General features: G+C 35.1%; 1 protein-coding gene across 2 annotated transcripts in view; it reads left to right on the top strand.

Annotated features, from left to right (window-relative positions):
• Gpm6a (glycoprotein M6A) overlaps positions 1-26679 on the top strand; it is a 313002-nt gene that overhangs the window by 143981 nt on the left and 142342 nt on the right. Inside the window, exon 2 of one of the 2 annotated variants that reach the window (XM_026389725.2) lies at positions 24501-24559. The exons of the other annotated variant lie outside the window; for it this stretch is intronic. Coding sequence (XP_026245510.1) covers positions 24523-24559 — 37 coding nt within the window. The 5' untranslated portion in view covers positions 24501-24522. The remainder of the gene's footprint in view (positions 1-24500; positions 24560-26679) is intronic. 2 annotated transcript variants of the gene reach the window in all.

Consider the following 26679-nt stretch of genomic DNA (forward strand, 5'->3'; position numbering starts at 1 on the left):
ATACAACATGAAGATCAAATTAAGATCAAATATTAGGATCAATGTTAAGATCAAATAAGATCAAATATTACAATCAAGGTTAAGATTGAATTAAGATCAAATGTTAAGATGAGCATTAAGGTAGTAGAAAATGGTTACTCAAATGGCTGTTTCTTTTTGTTGTTCTTGAAACCAGTCTGTTGATATATATATATATATATATATATATATATATATATATATATATATATATATACACACACACACACACACACACACAAATTCACTCATTGAAGCAACATATCCAATACTCACATAAAGTTTTCTTAAGTGTTCAGGAGGGAGTAATAGGTGAAATGTGAGTGGGAAGGTAGTAACAAAGTTCAATTATATTTTTTTGTAATAGGTTTTGTTTCATCAGAGTCAATTGCTGATTCTGTTGCAGGCAACTAACGTTTAGTGCAATAGACAGAAAAAGAAAAGTTGCAACTTTCCTTATGTAGGACAGTAATATTTTGTGTGGTTAAGTGTGGTTTTTTACTTCTGATTTTATTTTTCCAAGGTAAATGGAAATATGAATTTTCATTTTTAAAGATAATAAGCGTTAGGTTCTTCTGAGTGGATTTAGGTTTGGGGGAGGGAGCAGAATCAGTAGGTCATTTTTGAAAATGTTGATGTGAGATGCCCACAGAACATTACTGGAATGGTGTCCCATGCCTGTAATCCCAGTGGCTGAGAAGGCTGAGGCAGGAGGATTATGAGTTCAAAGCCAGCCTTAGCAAAAGTGAGGCGCTAAGCAATTCAGTGAGACTCTGTCTCTAAATAAAATACAAAATAGGACTGGCTGTGTGGCGCAGTAGTTGAGTGCCCCAGAATTCAAAACAAACAAACAAACAAATAAAATGTTAATGGGGCTCTCTCTGGTGGGAGTCCAGTGTTCAAGGACATTATTTCCTCAAATGCTAAGGACAACAAGTTTGGTAAATCATAAAAGTCACTGCATTAGTCTCCAAATTAATGTGTATCTGTTATTTCAAGTCCAAACGACCTTACTCTCTGAAGCTTAGATGATGGTATAATGTTCATTTCTACATTTTTGAGGGGCAGTGCAATAATTCCACATTGAATGGTAGTTTAAGAACTGTTTTGGGATTTCTTCTTATTTATTTATTTTTTATTTGTTTGTTTCCCTTGATCACTTATCTTGAAAATCCAAGCAGAACATGGTGTAAGTCATTATTAGAAGATTGTGTATGGTTTAACCAACACCTATTAAGTGTCTATTCTTTACTGGAGAAAAAAAGTCAACTATAATGACCTTTAAGATATTACCAGAATTTGACTTTATCACTAACCATATACTCTTTTGGTTTGGCCTGTTATCCTATCTCTTTTGGTTATCATAGTAGATCTCTAATAAGTCTCTTCCACTTCTGCTCTTGCTTCTTGCAGTCTATTTTTAACATAGTAGCTTGGTTTATTAGTTTCCTATTATTCTTGTAACAAATGACCACCAATTTGGTAGGTTAAAACAATGCAAATTTATTATAGATATTTTTGGCCCCGAGTCTGCAATGGGTATCAGTGGGCTAAAATCAAGGTATAGGCAGTGCAGTTCTTTCTGAAGACTCAGGAGAAAATCTGTTGCCTTACTTTTTCAACTTTCTAAAGTTTACTTGATGTATATGGAGATGTGGTTCCATAGTGAAGAATGATAGTGAGGACAAGCATAGAGAGTGTAGGGTTTTCAGGGAATATCGATTATAGAGCATCTCATGGCCGAGAAAATCAGCTGTTCTCCATAGTGTCTTGCCCTTTTGTAATATGGAGCATCTGCTGGGAAGTGGCTGCCCTACTGGGAACCACATCTTGTAGCCCCCTACAGTGAGGGACAGCCAACTAAGGAGTTCTAGGCAAGATTCTGTCAGTGGACTCAAGGACGCCCCCCCCCCCCAGGCCAGCCCCATAAATCACTACCTGTGTTCTACACCTTTTTGCACTTTTCTCTTTCTGTTTTTTGAATAGGAGATAATTCCCAGGTTAACAATAGAAGTCACACGTTTAAGATGGCAGAGCTTACTTGGGTGCTGTGGCCCATGCCCATAATTCCAACAACTCTGTAAAGTTGAAGTCACAGGACCACAAGTTCAAGGCCAGCCTCAGCAACTTAGAGATCTCATATTAAAAAATAAAAGAGGACTGGAGATGTAGACTAGTAATATGGCATGCCTGGGTTTAACTCCCAGTACTGCAAAATAAATAAATAAAAATAAAATAATAGTAATAAAATAAAGATGGCAGAACTAACATCAACCTAAATTTCTGAATAACTACTTATAGAAATGTGGTCCTGCCAAATATTTCACCTTCCTAATTCTGTAAACAAAAGCAAGAAATTAGCTTCTATTGTGTTTGATTCATTTTATGTTTTGGGATCTTTTTGTTACAACAATTAGTTTACCCTGATAAACATATTATGTAGGAATGGTACTCTAGTGGTTTAGAAATCTGTAAAGTTAATTGTAATGAAGTAATTTTGGAAAGTTAAAAAAATTAAAAATAATTTTTATAACAAAATTATTAATTGTAGAAAATTATAAAGCACAGATAATCAGAAAGATAAATAGATTCATAATCCTATCTTAAATGTCTAGTTTCTGTCAATATCGTTAATATATACTTGTATATGCATTATTCTCTCTTTGCTATAAATTTAGGATTAAATAACAGTGGTATTTTGTAATATTTTTGTATCTTAATATTTTTGCTACTTTGTAAAACTATAGCCTCTGTTTTTTAAATAGACCCAAATAAAACATGCACACACACGTGCACACACATTCACACACACACACACACACACACACTTAGGTACTTACATGTATTTATATGAGTTATTAACGAAAAGGAGTTGAAAGACACATACTAGGAATTAACATTGGTCTTTTGGTTAGTTTAGTGGGGATGGGAATGCAGAAGGATAGAGAAGATCATTAATTGCAAATATATTTTTGTATCATCCCTTAGATTTTCTTCTTCAGTTGCTTCTGGGGCTACAGAATTTTCTTGAAAGCTTCCCAGATGATTCCGATATAAAGCAAAGTTTATTGGATGATCTCTGATTTCTCAAGACAGCCATATTCTTTGCAGGGAGTAAGCCATTTTCGAGAAAGTTAGTATACAGAAGCTAACAAGGGTAAGCGGGTAAATTTCCACCATGTGATAAAATTAATGTTTCCTAATCATTTAAATGGGTCCTGGTGAATGATATTCTCTCATATTGTTTATATAATGGTTTGTTCCCAAGGAGAAACTCTATAGCTGCAGCTTACCAGAGTAAACAGACCTGGCAAGTTTTAACAAGCACCCAAGAAAATTAGATCTAGTTCTGCAGCTGTCTTAACTATGCAGGGAGAATAGGATGGGATCCCATGGTGTGCTCAGCAGGAGGACCTGGAGGGACTGACAATGGAAGGAAGAGCAAGGGCAAAGTAGTAAGTGCCAGCAAAGGAGAATGGGTGCCATGTGGCTTACTCATGGGCTTGTGACCCTGTCTGGAACATAAAGGGATGAAAAGAAACACATTTACAAGCAATCCACTTTAATGCTCCTTTATTCTCTCTCTTTGGGAGAGAGACATGATGTAAGATTCATGAGAGCTTCACCAAAGCGAAGAAGGGATCTGTTTAATAGTAGTCATGGTAATAATAATTCTAAAATGTATTATAAGTCTTATTTTTACAATTCAGGTTCTCTCAGCTCTTGTCAGTGCAAAAGGTATAAACAGGTTTTTTTCTTTTTTTTTTCTTTTTAAATTCTTGTTAAGGGAAAAGTTCACAGGTGAGAGAATGCTGATAGTTTAATCCATTCCATTCCGGATTACAAATATAATGGAGACATTGTGTACATACTGGAGCAAAGCGAGTTTACAGTACACTTTCAATACAAAAGGAGTAAAGAAGAAAAAGGCAATCTGTGAAGGTCAGAGCCACACACTGATTGTAAATATGCTAGCAGACTGCATGCTTGAGTGGGAGTGCTGAGAATTCTGCACCCTTTCTCACTTTTTTAAAGATTTTGTAATCGTCCCAGCAAACAACACAAGCCAAGAATAGAAAAAAAAAAAAAAGAAAGAAAGAAAGAAAAAAAAAACACTAAAAAAAGCAGTTGAACAATTCTAAGGCATGGTAGAGTCTTTTGTCCTTTCTCCTAAGTATAAACTAACCCTTCCCCCTGCACTGGGCTGGGTGCCCAAATGGAGGCATGGGGACATTCTATAGCAGATTTTCTCCTTGCTTTGTGAAAGCCAGGCCATCATTTTCAGATTAAAGTCCTCACAAATAAATAGTTGTAGTAAATCTTAACACATCTCTTTCGGTTGAGTAGTCAGCAGCCTTTTGGCAGCACCGTCTCTGTTTTCCTCTGAAGTTTGGTGCAGATATCCGTCTCACATGTACCTAGCAGGATGCCTATACAAAGCCCAGGAGGACTAGCTTTTTTTCTGAAATGTGATTGTTCTAAGATTTTGCATTGCAGCTTTTCTCTTGAGGGGCCTTGGGTCCTTCTACCCATTTTCCTCTATTACAATTCGAGAAATGGTGTTCTGTTCTTTCTTCTCTGAGACCTGGCAACTGCATCTTGGTTCAATGTACTGGGTGTAGGTGATTTGAGATGCCCCTTAGGGACCAACAATCTCTTGGGGCTGGTGTTTGAGGGGAAAGTTCAGATGGCCACAATGAATCACTGTTTTGGCTGTGAGTCATCTGTGATCAGGGTATACTCCTTAATTTTTTTTGTCCCTTATTTTCCTTATTTGTTAATTGAGAAAATAATATATTTTAATTTCTCTGTGGTGAACAATGTGAAGCTCAATTAGACTTCACTAAAAATATTTATCTATTTGCATGTTCATACCTTGTCTCATTTCTAGAGATATCTGTTGGTGACATACAAAAGCATAAAAGGTTAAAAGTTGCTTTATGGCTGGATTAAGGATATGGTAAAGGGACTTCAAGTCATACCAAACAAGCAAACCAGCATTATATTGAGTCTGCATGTTTATCCAGCGTTCTGCAAGTGGTGAGAAGCAGCAACTGGGAAGAGGGTCTTTCCCTAGAACTGCTTGATATACTGTCATCTTTCATTGGCTGTCATTTTTGGAACTGCATCTGTGCCTCTTATTTGGTTCCTATTCTTCATTATTTCATTTGCTTCCTTTAATTCTACCCATCTAATACCACACAGGAGTCTTTAACTGTACTCATGGTTTTAACCAGAATTTTTTACAGTTGTTCTTTTTGCATTTTTATTAAAAGCCTATCCAGAGTGGGTAACATTATTGACGCAGCTCACAGTCTTCTCATCTTTGGGGGGAAATGCTCTTCCCAACCAGTGCTGCTCATACCAGTAATCAAGAGGAATGATTCTTCTTCCTGGTGCTATTTTGAGGTATGAATATTGGCAGCTAGCAGTTGTTGACACTCATTTTCCCTAGCTCCTGGGAAAGTTTGGAATATAAATGATGATTCCATAATACAGAAACCATCCTTCTCAACTTTAGGGGAAGGCATACTTGTGACCCAGACACTCCTCTTATGACTTACCCATTTTGTGGATGTGCATGGTGAAACTCCTCATTTGCTTTAAATTAGCTACAGCTGTGTTTCAAAAAAACCTTAAACAATAGGCCACATTTACCATGTATAATTTGGATATTATATTATGTATAATTTAAACTTTTTAAAAGTTACCCACTTTTTGGAAGATGTGAAATAAATATTAAGACATAAAACAGTCTAGTCTCTGTCAAGTATGTTAAAATTTTATAGGAAAATAAATAATGCTGATATTAATGTTTCTTTCCTCTTGGTCTAGTTACCACTGCTTCCCTCTGCTAGAACTGAAGCAGATTAAGTTCTTGGAGGGCAGAAATGTTTTATTTATTTCTATGTTGTTATTACCTAGCACAACTTCTGATACTTAATAAGAACAATATTCATAATTTTGAATAGAAATAAATAATATGTTGCCTGAAAAAATAATCCTTGGCATATTCAGATATCTTATATTACATTATGTACCAAAATCTTTTCTTATATACTCCTTGTCATTATAAAGATGTTTCCCTTTACTGTCAGATAATTTATCTAAAAGGATAAAATAACTGTCTTATTTACTTGGGGTTGAGGTTTAAATCTCAAATACTGATAAAAGGTTAAGATTAAAAAATAATCTCAGGGTCACTTGATCTAAGAATAACAGTTTCTTATTTACTTGTTTTTTAATTAATTGCTGAGACCGAGATTAGACAGCTTGGATTTATGAGGAAATAGAGGGAAGAGAGAAGGAGCTGGCAATCAGAGGAAAAACCAATGGGGCTGTAATCTAGACATGGGAGTACTAGTAAAGGTATTTTCAGTGTTGAGAAATCAAGTAGAATTAAGGTGCTGAAATGGCTCTGACAAAGTTCAAAAGTGAATGGAACTTGAATTATAGGGGACTTTCTAGTGGGTGGAGAGGGAGGGAAGAAGCTGTCAACTAATCTAAGAAACACAGAATTTGTTTTGCAAAACAGAGAAATGTGTTATTTGCCTGCCATTGGGTCCATCAAATAGGTATGTTGAATTTCATGTTGAGGTAGGTATTTGTCTTTGATTCAATGGGCATTGGTCTGTTCAAAATAAATTACTCTCTATGGTCATCCATAAAGTAATATAGACATTGGAACTGTGAACCTAGTGTTTTAGGCTTTTGTAAAAAATGTGTCAAAGGAACTAACGTTGCCATGAACTCAGCACAGCCATACAGAGACACCTTTAGCTTTGACTAATAGTCTTTAGACTTCGCCTATTAGCTACCCAATCTTGGTGGAATCACTTAAATCCTTTGTGCCTCACTTGTAGTATATTAAAAATGGGAATGATAATTGTATCTACCTAACAGAGTTGTGGAAATTAATTGTAATGATATATGTCATATTTTTAGAACAGTTTCGGTTATATAAAAAGGGCTGATATAAGTATTAGCTGCTATCATCATCATCATCATCATCATCATTACCATTATTTTTATTTAAACTACAGGCTATGGAGTTATAATACATAAAGGTATGAATAGTATGTGTGTAACAAATGTGAGATAATAAACATGCCTAAATCTAACATCTAGCTCTCAGATCAGACTGGTGTAAAATACAACCTCACTAATGTTTACTGCTCAATAAAAATAAAAGGTTTTCATTGTTGTGGCTAACTCATGGGTGATAAATTCACTTGGACAGCTCAATTGTGTCAATGCCCAAGTGTAAACCTTTCTTGGTCCTCCTATCTCTACCTGTCGGTGTCCCTATGCATTCCTCCCTCCCCCCAACCCCCTCTGTGTTCCTGGCCCTCCTCTCCCTTCCTCCAGCCAATGGCAGGCTATCCAGTAGCCTCTGGAAATGGACATCTACCTCGTGAAGGGGCAAGCACATACCTGGACACTGGGCTTAGTTAGGTCTCCTTTGCCCAGATCATGATAATGACCAGAAGTTAATCATTCATATTTAATATGAAGACTAATAAGTTTTAAGTAAAAGTGGTGTAAGGGATCATTTCAGTGCAGTTTAAGTCTACCTTGTTTGAGGTGGATTTAGATTTAGTTTCTTAGCAACTTTCCATATTCTCCAAGAATAGTGACTTTATACTCTTTCATTCATTTTAATATTTTATTTACCTTTTTATATTATACTTTCCCCAGCATGGAGTACAGTAATATTTTTCACCATACTTTGTTGTAAAATTAATCTATTAAGTAATCTTTCAACTTGAAAACTTCCCCCTTTAATATAATGCTTTATTACTCAAATACATCAAATTCGTTTTCCATTTATTTTATATGTATAAAAAGTTTAACATTCTTTACAAGTTTAAAAATTGGAAAGAGCTTTTAATGCTGATATTAAACAGAAAACACTGTTTTACATTCATTCTACTTATACAGACCACTCATTGTACCATTAAAAGATAAAATTTAATGTACCAATGGTCCCTGACTTAGGATGTTTTCATTTATGACTTTTTTGAATAAATTATGGTGTAAAGATGTACACATTCAGGAGAAACCATAGTTTGAAATTGTGTGTGTGTGTGTGTGTGTGTGTGTGTGTGTGTGTGTTGCGGGAGGGTGGATAAAACCCAGGAACACTTAACCACTGAGCCACAACCCCAGCCCTTTTTATTTTTTATTTTAAGACAGGGTCTCACTAAGTTGCTTAAGGCCTTGCTGAGTTGTTGAGGTTGGCTTTGAATCCTCCTGCCTCAGCCTCTGGCATTACAGGCATGAGCCATCAGTGCCCAGCTTTTGAATTTTAAATTTTGATCTTTACCCAGGCTAATAATATGTAGTAAGATATTCTCATGATGATGGGCAGCAACAGTGGGGTGCAGATCTGTTAGTCTTGTGATCAGGAAGGGAAATGATGATCTGCTACCTCATACTGTGTTGCTAAGCTGTGATGTTCAGTAGGATCAGTGCATCAATAGCATTTTTTGGATTACTGTGCTTTCAGCTTACAGTGAGTTCCTTTGGATATTATCTCACTGTAAGTCAAGGAGTGTCTGTGATTGAAATTTACCTTACAAATACTGACTATTCATGAACCCTTTAAAGTGGTTTCTGAAAACTCCTAATTCATTTTGATGATTCATAGAGTCTGTGAGTTCTGCCATTCTTTTTGTAATTACTGTATTTGTTATTGCTTTTAGCTTAGTAAATTTCAAAGACTCATTGACAAATTTGGGATTTGAAAATGTAACCAGGTCAAAAAATGTACAAATTTTTGGTAGCAAATAAGCTCATTTTGTTAACTTTAAATAAAAAAATATTCTTTTCATGGGAGATTATAGAGCTTTTATAATCTGAAAAACTCTCTTTAAAACAGATAATTTACTTTGTTCATAAATAGCACAACCATTATTCAACGAATAACAATTGTCTTGAAACAACACAGTGAGATTTTTGTCTGCCTAGTTTTTCTGCTTCAGTAACAATTAAAAATGAAGTTTTAAAATGAGGTCACAGAAGATTCCCAAGTTCAAACACATGACATGTCCAAAAATGCCCTCTTATTAAGTCTTGAGCAAAGTTTACCATATGAGAACCTCAGGTACTCTCAGATATTTCAATGTGGTTTATTTGCAGGCTGTAAATACCATGCTTTCTCTTCTACAGTTACAAGACATTTCTACTTTGTGATTAAATTTGTCTGGGGAGACCTATGACATACATGAGTCTAAAACTGACACAAGGAATTACTAAAGCAGATCATTCTACCAGTCTATCAAATCAAATATACTTACCAATGAGAAATTGATATATACTGTTTTAGGGAGAAAAAAAATCCTATTTATAGATACAAAAACAGATTACTTTATGAATCAGGAAAATATACTGTTGATTTAAGACCTAACATTTTGTGACTTGAGGTCTTTTAAGAAAAAGGTCTTTTCCTAAACAGCTTGTGGGAGAGTAAATTATTTGAACTGACACCAGAGTGGAGGACAGATAAAGGAAACAAATAATTTACCAAGTGTCAACCATGTCTGTGCCAAGATTCGTGCTGAATGCACTCATTCTCACTAAACCCCTGTTTAATGTGAGATGTTTTTTCTTCTTTTATAACTGAGAAGCAGAATCATAAAGAAGTCATGGAGGTTGCACAGGTTTGGCAAAGCTGTCATTTGAATTCTGCTGGATCCAAGCTCCTTTTAGCACCTCATGCTAGCCCAACAGCACCTTAGAAAATGGCCAAAAGCCTTCTATGTGAGAAAAAAATAATCCATCCGTTTGTTCCCTAAACTTATTGAATAAATGACTACATTGTTTCCTTTTTACCCTAATTCACAGAGGTAGTTTAGTGTGATCATTAAGAGTCTGGACTTAAAAAAGCAAACTGCCTTGCTTCCAATCCCAGCTCTGCCATTTAGTGGCTGTTATATGGGGCAAGTTACCTTGTACTTTCTGTCCCTGTTCCATATGGGTAAAATGGGGACAATAATACCGTGTTCCTTATGGGGTATTTGAAAGATGAGTGAATGAAAGTATGAACAAAAATGCTAAAAACTGTGGCTGGCATAAAATAAGCCCTGATTGTTTTGGGTTATTGCTCTGAATAGTGTGGCATGGGCTAATGAGCTGCCATCGGCATTTGCTAGCGGTCCTATAGTTGATGACATTCTTTATACACACGATCCACTTCTTCCTGTTTAATAATGGTTATAATTACACTGTATTCATATACCATGTTATGTTTTTCAAAGACATTTTTCATCTTTGTTCATCTGGAAAATTTGCTTTTCTGAAGCCCCTGCATCTGTGAAATGGCTCTAATTGATACCTACCTCATGAGAATACTGGAGCGATGAGATGAGACAGTGTCTATAAAACAGCACAGTATTTGGCATTTGGTACATCACTTTGGGAATTCAGCAGGACAAGTATTAATAAATTCTATTTTATCTGAGGAAATGGAGAAAGATCATTTTTGCCTAAAATTATACAGTGAGTTAAAAGTGCATCTTAATACATAGCATGTCATCCTGTTAATCCATCAAGAAGACTAGTTATGGGTCTTGGGATGTGGCTCAACTGGTAGCGCACTCGCCTGGCGTGTGTGAGGTACTGGGTTGGATCCTCAGCACCACATAAAAATAAAATGAAGATATTGTGTCCACCTAAAACTAAAAAATAAACATTAAAAAAAGACTAGTTATTACCACCCACCTTTACCACCCAGTATTGTGTACTGTCCTTGGTTTTATGTATGTCAATATTTATCTCCTTTAGTACATGTAAAATCAAAAGTAAACATAATGTTTAAACTACTTACATTGACAACTTAGAAATGCTGACTGGCCATCTGACAGATATATTTCAAAAGTAAGTGTGTTATAAAGGAATGTGGCTGCTTTGGAGTCACACAAACTTGTGTCCCAGGCATATGGGACTCACCCTACTATGGGATTCACACGCACACTTGCTTGTGCACACACTAAGAAAGAGGGAGAATGAGGAATGAATTTCTGCATTAAGTAGTGTTTTATGGTCTTCTAAGCCTCAGGACACAGGTTGGTGGCAAATGGTTTTTGAAATTGAATGCAGTAAACCATGCTTTCTGTTTTTCTATTAAGTAAAACTTTGAGGATCTTTTCAACTTGACTTAGGAATGTTCAACTTGAAAATGTTAGATTGTCCAACATATCAAAACAATTACAGAATATCACATATGAACAGAAAACACAAATGACTGATGGCTCACATCATTCATTGTCTTGCTTTTCTTCCCACAAATATTTTACAAATAGTCTTATGATAAAATTCTATTGATGGCAATTTCATGTAGAAGTTTTTAGACATACTTTATGTCTATGGGTAACATTAAAGGGCCTCAAGTTCCCACCCACTCTTTGCATAATCTTGATTTATTTTTGGTATTATACATACCAGAACCCCAAATTGTGTTTTTATATTTATGACCCTGTATGTCCCAATTTTAGTGAATAAATGTCATGAGAGCAGACATATGAGAGCTGTTATATATTTTCTATGACTTGCCACAGAACTTAGATTTGTATCTAGACAATGATAGGCACTCACATATAGCTGAGGAATTAATGAATGAAAGAGTACTCTTCTGCAAAATTCTTTTGGTGATCTTGCATTTTCTTTTTTCATGAATGATTATGGGTTCTATTTGATACTTTGACTCTCATGAAATATACTTTTGATGTTAGAATTTCTATAGCCCAAAGTAATCTCGTACACTAACATATGAAACCTTACTTATACTATTCTAACCTTCATCCTTTCTCTAAGAAAATTATTTTTTAAATTTAAAAGGCATAAAGAGATGCCTAAAAGGTACTTAGAAATTTGTATTAATATCATGTTCACTTAGTGACAAGTGTTAAGAATGTTAAATTAAGGTAACTTTTTTTTTTCTTGGAGCTATATATTTAACCCAGGGGTACTTAATTATTAAGGTTTGTCTTCAGCCTTTTTTATTTTAAGACAGGATCTCACTAAGTTGTTTAGGGCCTTGCTAAGTTGCTAAGGTTGGCCTTGAACTTGTGATCCTTCTGTCTCAGCCTCCTGAGCCACTTAAGAATTTATTCGCATCACTAATTTTCAGAAAATTAAATTCAACTCCTTGTTTACATTTTTTTTACCAAGTCATTTAATGTACTGGAAACAAAAAAGTTTTGAGAAGATTTTGTATTCAAATTTTGCTTCTTCATAGTAAAGGAGCTTGAAAAATCATTTTTTTTTTAAATCTCATGTTTACCACCAAGGGAATAGAAATAACACTCATGGGTTTATAATCAATCAATAAGAAAAAATATATGCCTAGCAGTGGAATATGAATGCCTCACATATTTGTTAATTGTTATTGCATAAAAAGGGCTAAACACAGAAAGCTGGTCATTTCACAGTAAGTGCATCCTCAGTCTGGCTTCTTGAACTGTGAGAGAGAAACAAGGACAGCTCATGGTTTGCTGCTCTCGGTGACAGGCAGGGGAAATGAATAGCATTCATACTGAAATATTAAAAATGAAAAAATGTATGAAACCTGGCACATACAAACTGTAGACAAATGCTATTGAAATTCAAGCTGTGGAATAGAGGGAGGAATAAATCACATTGGTCTCAATATTTGCAATATTAAATGCTAAAAACAGCTTTGCATTTTATCTAGGACAACTGCAGTGGGATATTTATTGGTGACTTGAGCCTACTGCTGGAAAACCAGAAAGGACTGTTGTAGGTTGACGGATTGCAGGGCTGTTGTAGGAACACAGTGAAGTCAAGTGGTGCTCTTCAGGGTTGATTTGAAACTACCAGTGTGCACATGAAGGAAAAAATAACTTTTAGGATGTAAATTATTATGTAAATTAGTTGTGCTGTTTGAAGTATCCAGTCTTTTGCTCTTCCTGGAGCTATAGTCTGTGCAAATATCTATCCAAATAAACTGTTGCATCAATTTTTTGTTGCTATGACCCAAATACTTGACAAGAACAACTTAGAGGAGGAAAAGTTTATTTGGGGCTCATGGTTTCAAAGGTCTTAGTCCATGGTTAACTCTCTCCATTGCCCTGGGTCCAAAGTAAAGCAGAACATCATGGTGGAAGGGTGTGGCAGAGGGAAACTGCTCAGTTCCTGGTAACCAGGAAGCACAGGGGTGGGCGTAGTGGGGACAAGAGATAGAACTCAAGTCCATGCCCCAGTGATCTTCTTCCCCAGCCATGCCCCACCTGCCTCCAGTTACCACCCAGTAGTCTGTTCATATTATCAATCTAAATGGATTATTGCACTGATTAACTTCTGAACATTGCTGCATTGCCTAACACATGGGCTTTTGGGTATATATCAGACTCAAACCATAACAGCTATATTTCATTGCCAATAAAACTTGCTTGAGAAAATGTAGAAAATGTTTTCTGGATGTTTCTAGCACAGTCAGCTCTTGGGCCTGCTTTCCCTACTTGGTTATTAGATCACAATCAAAATCTTCTGGCTCAAAACTAACATGGCTCCCAAATATCCTCAGATATTGTATAGTTTGCACATGATTTATCTCCCTAAAATCCATAGGCTGGAAACATGGTCCTCAATTTAATGGTATTAAGAGGTGGTGGGAATTTTAAGAGAGAGGTGGGGCATAGTGAAACGTAATTAAATCAATGAGCTACCACTCTTAGAAGGGATTAAGTGGGTTAAGTCTCACAGGACTGTATTAGTTAAAAACAAAAGAAATTTTTAGGAATTTTTAAAAAGTGAGATTACTCATGCATTTGGTCTGTTTGCACTGTTTGTAGCTACTACCGTGGCCCCCATCAATGTGATGCCATCTTCCTTGAAGATCTCACTAGATATTGCCTCCAGAGCTTAGATTTTTCAGCCTTCAAAGCTGAGAGTCAGAATAAGCTTTATTTCTTTATAAAGTTCCAACCTTAGGTATTTTGTTATAGCAACAGAAAACAGACTAAGACAGGCATCTAATTCACACACACACACACACACACACACACACGCACACATGGAAAACAGTATATAAAATCACACATTCCTTTCAGAAGAAAGAAAGGAGACTTCGATTGCTCTCTGTTTCCTCAGTCATTAATTCAGCTGTGTTACTAGAAAGCAATTTGAAGAATGAGAAAAATTATCAGTCTATCAGTACTCTTTTTGGAGACAAGAATTTTTAGGTTACCTAGGATGATCTCTGGAAATGTAAGACTATATTTATTTATTTTTTTTTAATCCACAAAAGGACTTGCAATCTAATGTATAAGCAGAAAGGCTAAAATGCTTATGGTAAAGCTGAGAAGACTTGAATTTTATTTTTCCTCATCAGTTCTCTTTGCACCACATAGAGCAATCAGCTTTTTCAGAGAATATCTTTCACCATCTGCCTCTTCAGCAAGAGCCAAGGAAAGAGATTTAAAATCACTACTTGAAAACTCAGAAATTATGACAAGCTACTATCTTTTCATAGCATGTGTCTGCCCACTTCCTTTCTTGGGCCCTCTTTCCTTCTTTCTTTCTCTGGCTCTCTCTTCCTCTCACTTATTTATACAAGCCTGTTATTGGTAAAATGCAATCTGATATATAAGCTTAGTCTTACCTGAGATTTCTAAATTGTTGAACTTTGATTCAAGTGAATGAAACAAAACCCAAAACCATTTATTCTTCAAGTAAGTTGTATCCTATCTTCCATTGTTGTAAACAATATTGACTCCCCCCGCAAACTGGAGAAATTCTTGCATGAAGTGTCTTATAAGTCTGTTATTTAAGGACTGAATACCTTATTTTTTGTGTGATGTAAGTTTAATATTAGAGTGACCAAAATTCAAATTTGAATCCTTTTACTCACTGGCTGTGTAACCTTAAGAAGCTGCTTAACTTTTGAAAGCTTCAAGTTTTCTCACACGAAAGAATGCTGTCCTCAGACATGTTGCAAATGTTAGAAATCACAAAAATCGCTAGCTCCATACCTAGAACATAGTAGGTACACAAGTAGTTATAAGCAAGTTACTATGATTAGTTTTATAAACTGATAATTATAATATTATAGTAAGCCATTTAAATACTATGGAAAGCATGCAAAGAACAAAAACCTCAAATCCCACTTTTTGGAGATAATCATTAACATTTTCAAATATATGTCTGGAGTTGTTCTATGCATATATTTATGAGTATTCTAAAATGCAAGAGTATGCTCATCATGCTATTTTGTTTTATACTTCTATCATTTTATCATAAATAACTTTCCATTGTTAACAAGAATTATTTACATGATTATTAAGTGCTATATACTATTTCTGATTTTGAACATTTTAAAAAATATTTTTAGTTTTAGATGGACACAATATCTTTATTTTATTTATTCACATGTGTGAGGCAAGTGCTCTACCATTGAGCTACAACCCCAGTTCTGTTTTTGAACATTTTTATAACTGATTTTCTTCTAAAGTGGACAATTAAATAAGAAGAGTTGCCAGGCATGGTGGTGCATGCTTATTATTTCAGTGACTTAGGAGACTAAAGCAGGAGGTTCTAAATGTTGAGGCCAACTTTGGCAATTTAGGGATAACCTGTTTCAGAATTCTACAAAAGTTAAAAAAAGAAGAAAAAATGTAGCTCACTGGTAGAGTGCCCTGGATTCAGTTCTCAGCCACACACATACACATACACACACATACCATGACTGGGCACAGTACAGGGTGCCTGTAGTCACAGATACTTGGGAGGCTGAGACAGGAAGATTACTTGAACTCAGGAGTTTGAGACATGCCTGGACAATATATCCAGAGCCCATTTCAAGACAACACCATACATTATTTATGTTTAGACAAACTGGATGGAAAAGAAGAATATTTTCAATTAAAAATCTTTCAAAATATTAAAAACAAATTAAACTAATTACCTACCACAACCAAATTGAGTTTATAACAGGAATGCAAACATTTTAACATCAGAAAACCTACAAATGTAATTCTCTAATGTGTTAATGGAGATAATATATACAATCATCTTTATATAGAAATAATTTGCAACATGCTTAAGATAAGTGGCTCTCTGCAATATGAAATAGAACTTATTTAAACAGATAAAATACATATATCAAAACCTACTACAAACATCACACAATGGTAAAACCATCAAATAATTCCTTTTAAAAGTAGTGTTCAATTAAACATCACATTTGTGATCCCAGATTGCCAGTAAGATAGATAAAATAAACAAAAGTATATGGATTGGAAAGACAGAATTTTCTTTTTAAATGTAAAGAAACACAAGTCACCAAGGAAAAGTTGGCTATAAGAACTCCATTTAGTATCTTACCATGAAGAGAGTGAAATGAAACCACACTGTAAAAAGATATTGGTAATACATTTATGTGCTGAAGAATTAGTCTTCAGAACTTAACAACATCTGTAGAATAGAACCCAAAGCAAACAACATTGAGAACTTGAGCAGAGCATGTAAATAAGCACTTTTCACAAGAGGAAAACCCAAGGCCAGTAAGCCTGAAAGTGCTCTCAATTTTTGAATACGGAAGGAAATCTCTATTAAAGCAGATATATAGTTTTCATTTGAATTTAAATATTTTTGGCAAACTTTATATAAATTTTCAAATATCATTGAAGATATAGACCAGAGTACTTCCAGACAGTTCATATGGAAGTTTAAAATTGGCACAAGGGTTTTGAAGAGTTTCTGATATATTTTCATATCTCATATTATTGAATATGTACCTAATATCATTTCCCATTCAACAATCCCACACCAGGATATGTATATGTGTGTGTGTGTGTGTGTGTGTGTGTATATATATATATATATATATATATGTGTGTGTGTGTGTGTGTGTGTTTGAGTACACATGTATGTATGTATAATATATATATATATATATATATATATACTTCTATATATACACAATTTATATATGTATAAGGAGACATGTATAAGAGTATTTATGGTAAATTTTTTAGTATTTTCAAAATTAGCATAGCAAATATTCATTAACAGAATAGATCCACATATATCGTCAAAAATTTGAGAAAAAGTTGTGGAAAGATAAATATACAAGTTCAGTATCCTTTGTGTGAAATGATCAAGATTGGACGTTCAGATGTTAGAATATTTGCAAACATTTAATGAGTTATCTGGGGAATGTGATTCAAGTCTGAATCCTAAATTTACTTAGGTTTCATATGCACCTTATCCACATAGCCTAAAGGTGACTTTATATAATAGTTTTAGTGCTCGTGACTTTGGACTTGACCTATTACCTGAGGTCTGCTGTAGAATTTTTAACTTGTGGCACCAAGTTGTTATAAATTTCAGATTTTGGAGCATTTTCAGATTTGAGATTTTAAGATTGGGCATATTTAACCTGTAATAAGATACCATCCATATACAATCAAAGCTTGAAAAACAAACAATACAAAATAAAGTGTGTGTATGAGTGTGTGTGTGTGTGTGTGTATGTGTGTGTGTGTGTGTGTTTAATTTTGAAGAAAACACACAGGAATAAGAATAACCCAAATTCTCCTAGCAGTTCAGAAAGCTGGGGCAGGAGGATCTTGAGTTCAAAGCCAGGCTCAGCGAAAGCAAAGTGCTAAGCTTCTCAGTGAGACCCTGTCTTTATATAAAATACAAAATAGGGCCAGGGATGTGTCCCTGAGTTCAACCCCCAGTTCCTCCCCCAAAATACCTCAAATTCTTAGTGATTAACAGGAGGCAAGATTGGAGGAGATGAAAAGGAGAGGAATACAATTAAAGAAGGCATAGGATTCCTTTATATTTTATTTTGTGCACTATTTGGTAGGTATGCAGTTGTTTATTATTGAGGTTTTACATTGCATCTGAAAAGTTAATTTTAATTTAAGATAAAAGAAAATAAGAAAAGAACTATTCATAATGTTTTAGCTGCTAAATTGTTTCATTGAGTAGGGTTTTAAAGTAAAAAAATTATCTATTAAAATCTCTGGATTTTTACAGAAATACTTGGATAGTAACTGTGTTTTTAACTAGTTCTACCAAAACAGATTCCAAATCCCAAATAACTTTCTCTATTTCCACTCCCTATAGTGATTTTAATCTGAAACCACCTTTCTTTGTTGAGTTATTGATGTTTAAAATTAGTATGTTTAACTTAAATTGTACTATCTTTAAATACAAGAATAATTTCTTCAGTTGTTGTGTCCCTTATAGCAACTGGCAGTAGATTACACACACTGGTTTGTTGTGGTGGTTGTTTGATGAATACAAATATTTATGTTGAAATAGGACTTGATGACAGGGAAGTCAGTCCATACTAAATGCTCTTGGTTTGGTAGACGGGGGAAGTTCAAAGAATGGACTTTGGAGTTAGAATACCTCAGTTTGAATTCTAGCCTCATTTGTACAAATATTTATACTTTCTGCTTCTATTTCCTCATCTATAAAATTTTCTCATATTCTGTAGTCATTCATTGAATGAATACAAACAAGTTGAGTGAGTTATATAGTTTACTTTTCGATGAGTCCAATTTAGCAGTTTTGAGACCCTAAAGAAGTATCTTGGGCCATTCTTTATTAGGTCTATTTGAATTAATGTTTGAATTTTGAGCAATAGACAAGCTACTGCTGCTTACCCATTGCATCTTGGAAGCCTAGTTTTTACTTATGATGGTTTCTGCAGTGTTTTCTAGAAAAGATGATTACCCAAGAAAAACTTTGTTATCTATCATTTTGGAGAGAGGCATATTAGAAACTAGTTAGAAGTTTTAATATTTGTGTCAACTCTTAGCTTGTATGAAGATAGGAACACTTATAACTGGTTCCTTCTTCCTATTTTAAAAGGGCAACTTTGGTCTACGGAGAGTCATCCTTGAATTTTTGTATCTCTCCTTTCTTTTATCTGTGCTTATGACAACAAGGCTCCCCTTTTAATGGGAAACAGGGCAAATATTTTCATTGTTCCCTTTTTGTTTCACTGTTTGCTCTTTGAAATACAATTTTTGTCATGCTATCATCAACTTTTAAGGCATGGCATTTCTTATATATGAACATAACGTATTCTCCTGGAATTGCTGTAAGTTACGTTAATACTTCAAAATGTTTTGTGGAAGCTGCTAAACATAAGATAAGGTATATTTTAAGCCACTGAATTCATTCATTCATTTATATATCTATCATTCATTCATGCATGCATGCATTCAACAAATATTTTTTTGAAAGCTCACTGTTTCCTTGGGTTGTGGGAGGTAGAAGGATAGATCTAATGGGGCTTAGAGGCTGGAGGCGGTGTAGAAGAAATATGCAGAATGAAAACTTTGGAATATCACACTGTAATGACATATGCTCTGTGTACCAAAGGAGGCCTATTCTGTGGGATAGGGAAGTTTCACTTGAGGGTAATGTCCCAGCTGAGATCTAAGGAATAAATCAATCTGGTGACCTGGGGCTACAGGGAAAAGTGCTTTAGGCAGAAGGAACAAATTGAAACTTTTGAGAAATTAGTAAGGGAAGAAGAACAGTAGGGGTTGGAAGAAGATGGGTTTCCTCCAGGTCGTATCCCATCTTTCGGTCCATTCTAGGTGGCTGAATGTCATCCTAAGAACACCAGGAAATAAGTGACCAAGTGTAAACAGGCTATGACATTGTTGCGGCAGGATGCCTGGCTAACTGTGAAAATATGGTACTAACAGATTGGAGAGAAAAGGTATTGGTATGAAATGCTTGAGGGACCAAGGATAAAAATAAGCACAGGATGCTACAGAGGACCAGGGTAATTTCTTGGAACTAAACACCAATGGTTTTCCCATGGTCTCCCCTTTAGACTCCAGCTTTGTAGGACTCATGCTAAATCTGAGGAGGGTCTTTCTCTTTCTTTAGTAACTCCAGGAAATTTGGGGACCACAATTTGAATTAGAATTGGATTTTCCTTCATAGAATACTAAAAACCTTGGGGAGAAGATGCCTAATGAACAGTAAGAGAGGCCTTACCCCCTGTCACCAGGCGTTAGTCATTACATGTAGTCAGAAGAATATCTCTCCTATGGGCCTTTGTGTGTTCAGTTTCAGTCGTCTAGGATAACTTTCCTTTCTCACCGACGCTCTACCAGATTCTTTCCCTGGCTATTTTTATCTCTCTTAGGTGAAAGGTCTTCTGCTTTGATCAGGTCAGATAAAACTGTACCTTCTGGAAGATGAGAGAACTTTCAAAACTATCAAAACTAAATATTAGGTTAGATATTCCTGTTTTCGTTTCCTGTAACATCTTGTGCTTGCGTGACACTTATTAGGTAGCACTTGTTATTTAGCATTATGATTTGGGGACTGTCTTGTGATGCTAGGTTCTAAGCATAATTAGATCAGAGATTTGTCTCTTTTTACCTACTTAAGTTCCTTTTTATGTAGGAATGCTTAATAAACATTTGTTCAATTAAGAATGAAAGGAAGGCTGTAGGCTGTGATGCACCCCTGTAATCCCCGCCTCTCTGGAGGCTGAGGCAGGAGGATCTCGGATTGGAAATCAGCCTTAGAAATTTAGTGAGGCCCTAAGCAAACTATCTAGACACTGTCTCAAAATAAAAGATAAAAAGAAAAGGGCTGGGGATGTGGATCAGTGGTTAAGTGCCCCTAGTTCAATCTCAGTACCAAAAAAAAAAAAAAAAAAAAAAAGGAGGAGGTTACAAAATGACAAGTATAGCAAGACTTGTGAATGCCATGACCATTCTGTGAATTGACTGTTTTGAATAATTACATAACTCTGAAGAGTGTCATTTTAATTTTATGTGTATATTTTACATTTTGCATATATATGTAAAATATACTTTCTACCCTTGGTGGTGCTTTTGGTTTTAAAAAAAAAAAAAATTATGGAAGTCAACTTTTGACCCTAGAGTGTAAAGCAGCAGTGTGGCCTTTTTCTTTGTCAAAATGTGGGAAAAACCAACCAAGACATTTTATTCTTGAGATGATACTGCATCTGTCTCTGTCTCTGTCTCTCCCCTCTGTCTCTCCCCTTTCTCTCTCAGCAAAAATACAGTTTCTAAGCAGTGTTTATATCTGTTAGTTCTGTACACTATACTGGATTCACATAATCATATTTCCCACATGTCCGCTTTGTTCTCTGACTCAGAAACCATGAACATTTTTTTTTCTCATGTTTTACAGTTGATGCTGCACTTGGAATGACCAATTTCTTGTTTAATCTGTAACTCTGTTTGCTTGACTATGTTTTGAATTTTGAACCACAGAGATAACTGCCCTATGTAATAGAAGAACGACTAGATCTTTTCTCAGTTCACATAGTATGTTTATCCACAAGATAAGATGGACCATTAAAGAAAGAGTTCTCTCTAACTTAAATAAGAAAAGTGAGAGGGACTTAAATGACAAATATGTCTTCTAGCTTACACATAAAAAATGATACATATTATAAATATTGCTTAGATGAGATTTGAAAGGGAAATCTCACTTGACATTTGTGATCACAGCTTTTTAACTACCTAGTGAACTTATAATCATGCATTTTGAATACATGACTAAGAGTAGAATGCAGCAAATGTAATGTGTATAATGAAAAGAATATTAGTTGAGGCACCATGGCCTTCTCGACTTGTTGTGGGTAATGGAGATACAGAGGGATCATCTTTGCCAGCAATTAAGGTTCATAACAGTGTATGTGGAATTCATAGTTAATGGACCCTAAGATCAGTCATTTTTCTTTTTCTAGTTCATTTCACATACTTGGATATTCTAAATATTTTTACTTCAAATGAGAACAGATCTTTAGAAAATAATCCTAAAGTCAACAAGCATTCAACCACAACACTTCAACTGCTGTCCTTCAGGAGAAGGGACAATGGAGAGCTACTGTGTAGTAGGTACAGTATCTCAGTTTAGAAAGATAAGAAAGTTCTGGAAATGGATGGTAGAGATGACTGTAGAACAATGGGAATGTACTTATTACCACAAAACTATAGACTTAAATAATTAAAACGATAATTTTTTACATATATTTTACCACAATAAGACAAAAGATGAATCTCAGCTTACCAGCAGTTGAGTTTTGCTAGAATGTTATATGTGCCTGTGTTTTTCTTCATCTGTTTGACAGGAGTCCATTAGACTGAAGTGGAGGTGGATCTTTGTATATTTACAAAGTTGATATAAGTGTCTGTTGTCTATTTTTAGAAACAATTTTTGAGTGGGAAAAAATGTCTCTTCTAGTGGAAAAAGCTGATGATTACAGGAATGTATTGTTTTGTTGCATTTTCTGGAAGAAAAAAAAATACTTTCCCTTCATCTTATCCAGGAAATAATTTTATTTTTTTCTTTTTCTCTATAGTTTCCCTCTCTTTTGCTTTACTTATACTGTGAAAAAGAAAGCAAAGAACTGAGGATGATTTTTGAACACTGAAGGCACTCATAGTCATTTACTAGCCCTATCCCTTGGTGTCCTTAAGTGTCAATTTTCCCCTAATATATAATTTGGGAAACAATGCTTTCCCCATTTGCCTTACAAATGGGAGAGTGCATGTGAATATATTTTATAGATTATAAAGTACTATAAACATTTCAGGAAATGTTGTTATTTTCATGGGTAGTACTATTAATAATTTGTTTCACTAATGATTTCTGTGATATAATGTGAATAAAGAATATAAATGAGAAGTGATGCTCCTTCTGTTTTGACTGTATGCCAGGTTATGTCAGCCTAGGGATGAATTGAAGCAGAGAGACTGCTATGATTGGGCTCTTTTGATTTCCCTTATGGTTTCTCTCTCAATCTGTTCCCTAAGCAAGCAATTCTCTCAAAAGCACTTGAATACATACAACACACACACACACACACACACACACACACACACACACAAATTCAGAGAGAGGTTTTGAGCTATTGGAATAAATTGGAATCATCATTATCTTTGGGTTAAATTCATTTAAAAAAAGCAATAGCAAGTGATAATGGAAACAGGAAAATTGAACATTCATTTATGATCAAATGGAATGCACAATTGTCTTTCCTCTAAATACTTGCTTTTGAAATGATTTAGAGGGTGGTGTGCAACATGTTAATGACGTACTTTACAAAATGTATGTGAACTATTTGCTATTATGCAAGAAACTTATGCTGTGGATAATGAGTATGTGAATTATTATTTTTCACAGTTGTAGTTGTGTATGTGTATGTTTGTGGTGTGTGTGTGTGTGTGTGTGTGTGTGTGTGTGTGTTTGAGCCTTTCCTCTATGCTTGCTTATTTGAGACAGGAATGCGTAAGTCTTCCTTCCTTTATACCCTAGTAAAGGTTTGTGTTGCCTTGAAAGAGACACTGTTTATTTTCTTGTATACCTCTTGTGAAGTATTGAAACTCTGATTGTGTCTTGTCACTCAATAGGTTGAAGTACAAATGCTAATTTATTGCCAGACTGCAGCATTGTGATTCGAATTCCAAATCAGACTGCAGATTTCCATTATAAATTGCTACCCTGTTTTTCCTTATCTAGAATTCCTTCCTTCTTTTTATCACCCTACTCATTCCTCAATAAGGACCCTTTAAAAATTCTCTTTCAAGAGAGTCCCATTTGAAATCAGCAGTTTAGTGGGATAAAATCATAACAATAAATTACAAAGACATCAATAGATTCCTTTTTCCCCTAGTGGTTTTCCTCCTTTCATGTAGGAGTCCTATAGCACTAAGTAAGACACTTGCTTAAAACATGTATCTCTCAGGCTTAAAGGTTTATACTTAGTCCTTTGAAAACCTTGCTTCTGTTTCTTTTCAAATGTGAAAGATGTGAGCTTACAGGTCCTCTCTTAATAATAACCTTTTAGAAATAAACCCTGAGATAGTATAATTGCATCCCTTCTTGGCACCTTTAAATCAAATTAACTAGATACTTAGGAGAGAGAACAGGAAAACACATTTTTGCAATGCATCTGACTGGGTGAGAAGCAACTGCTGCAGCATAAAGAACCGACGGGAATCTGGGCTTTCCCACTCTGGTAGCAAAGGGGGGTGGATTATGGGTTGGTGGTCTGCTTCATGTTAGGAGGACACCCCTCCATCTGTTCACAGCTCAGCCTGTTTCCAATTTAAAGCCCAGATTTCAATACAAACCTCAATTTCTTTTCCCCATTTTAAATGCAAAGCAAGGCTTATGAATCATAGTGTCTTTGCTCCTGGAATTCAGACCACATTTCCCCCCAAAATTCTCAGGCTGTTTGTTTGAATACCTGCTTACTGTGGTATACAATGGGCAGCTTTGAGAAGAAAAATTGATAATCTTCACGGAAGAGTAATTTGAATGAAATTACACTTGACAGCCAGTCTCCAAGCAAACAAGAGGAGCGAGGGAGCCTTAGCTAAGCTCTAAGGACTTGCCCAAGCCACTGCTGTTGGAGCTTCCCAGGGGAAAAAAAAAAAAGTCACCAGTTTTTTCAACATCTAATTGAGCTTTTGATTAATTCCGTGTACCAGATTCTACTGAAGAAAGGTAGCCATGGAAGAGAATATGGAAGAGGGACAGACACAAAAAGGTACTGTGCTAAAAAGCGTTTATTTGTAACTAAGTAATTATTTTGCAGTTTCCTTGTTTGCTTTAGACACTTGCCAGTAAGGCTAATGAATGTTTCTCTCTTGGAAGGCGATTTTTTCCCCTCTCCTTTAGTCTGATCCTCACTTGCAGTAATGTCTGGCATGAATGTTGTCATTATTTGCAAGTCTTTCAGATATAAGTATCCAAATGCAGAATCAAGCATTAGTGATAAGAGCATTTCGGTATTGTTGTGAACTGTTCCTTAGACCAGTCTTTGTTAACCGTCATTTATTTTATGTTTTCACGGTTGTCGAGCTCCGTCAAGAGATTCATGGTGTGAGCCACAAACACAATATTTGGAGCAAGTTGCAGTTGAATCTGATGATGTAACCATTATCGATACCTTTGCATGGCCATCTGATAGAACAAAGACCAAGATCATTTATTATATTTTGGCTGGTGCACTTTTTTAAACAATCTCTTTTCTTTTTCTTTGTATGAATGCAGTATGGTTTTAATATAGATGGGGGAAAGTTCATGGATTTTTCAGAGCATATATGTAATGACGTTTAGGTTTTCTTTTCTATATGGTTGACCGTAATCAACTTCTGGGTAATAAATTTTAAGAAAATTTTCTGATGCATCGAAAAAGCTTGCATAGGTCTGTCTGGCTATATCACTTAACGGGAAATTGCCATTTTTATAGGTTAATACTTGGCCAATATTGGCAATTCAAATGACTCAAATGCCTCTATTTTTTGTGTGTCAGTGATAGCTTCAGAGAGAACTGGCTTTCATCCCAACATAGGCAGCGTTTTTCTCTCCTATTTGCTCTCAGGCTTATGTAATGTTACAGAAAATGCTCTTGTTTTCTTAGGATTGAAACAGTAACGCAGGTAATGCTACATACAGGTCATAATTAAGAGTAGTATTAAAAAAAGATTTAGCTGTCAATAAAGTTGATTTTAAAAGTATACAAATGCATTTTTTAAACTGCATTTTATATATAAAATAGGTGGTTTGGAAGTATAGTGTGGATTTTCCTATTTTGAGATATTGAGATATGCTGCGTCTTGTCACTTAACACACACACACACATTGAGATATATGTGGTGTACACACATATGTAATCCGAGAATTGATAATAAGTGCATAAAGGATTTATCAAACAATAGAGAAAATAATAAAATAATAGATAAGCTGATCTCCAAGTTTTAGTCTTTACTATCCTTATTAGTGATACTCTGTAATAGAAATGCAATAACCTACGTAAATGTAATATGATCTATTTTTTTTAATTAAAAACTTCAACTACCTTTAGTATATGCACTAGTAACCTAGGTGCTCATTGGTGATTTTAAATGGCAAATTTTCTTGCTAATTTCTGTCCTTATAAAGACTCTCAATAGACTATGTCATTTTATGAATAATATATCTTAGTTTAATTTATTTTCTAGCACATTATGTTACTGCTTTTTGGCTATTCAGTTTGTATAAGGAAAGATAAGCTGATTACTTCACATGGAGAAAAGATATTCATTACATGAAATAAAACCTTGAGTTAAATCATGGATTGTGGTAACAGGTTGGATGTGTCTGAGCAAGCCTGGGTAGATGCAGGAACAAGAAAAATGATGTAATTAGTTATGATGTTGTTTTCTCAGGTAACACTGAAAACCTTGCTCTCACGGGGGTGGGGCAGTAGGCTGAGAGGGGGACGTGCCTCTCATGGTGGGTTTCTCATCATTAAGGTGTGTATAGAAAATCAGGATCAGTGGTGGAAAACAATTTCTAATCAGAAAAACTGTAATGGTCTGTAAGCACATAGACCTACATAATTATTTTTCTTGTAAAAGAAGATTTAGTCCTCTTCATTCCTAATCTGTTTGTCTGCATTATGCCCATAACGCCTTTTCTATGGAAATATGTTGTTAGAAAGTTACATTTGAATATAAAATGATCTTTCTATATGTGTGGGGTAAGGGGAAGGATTTGAAAATGTGATGTGAAAAGGATTTAAGTTGGAGGAACTACTATCTTGACAAGCATACAAGGGTCTGGGCAGACAGATATGGTCCATATCCTGTAAAGGGCAGCACTATGTTTTCACCCTGTTTTTCT

Source organism: Urocitellus parryii, chromosome 14, assembly GCF_045843805.1.
Source record: "Urocitellus parryii isolate mUroPar1 chromosome 14, mUroPar1.hap1, whole genome shotgun sequence".
Taxonomy (NCBI): domain Eukaryota; kingdom Metazoa; phylum Chordata; class Mammalia; order Rodentia; family Sciuridae; genus Urocitellus; species Urocitellus parryii.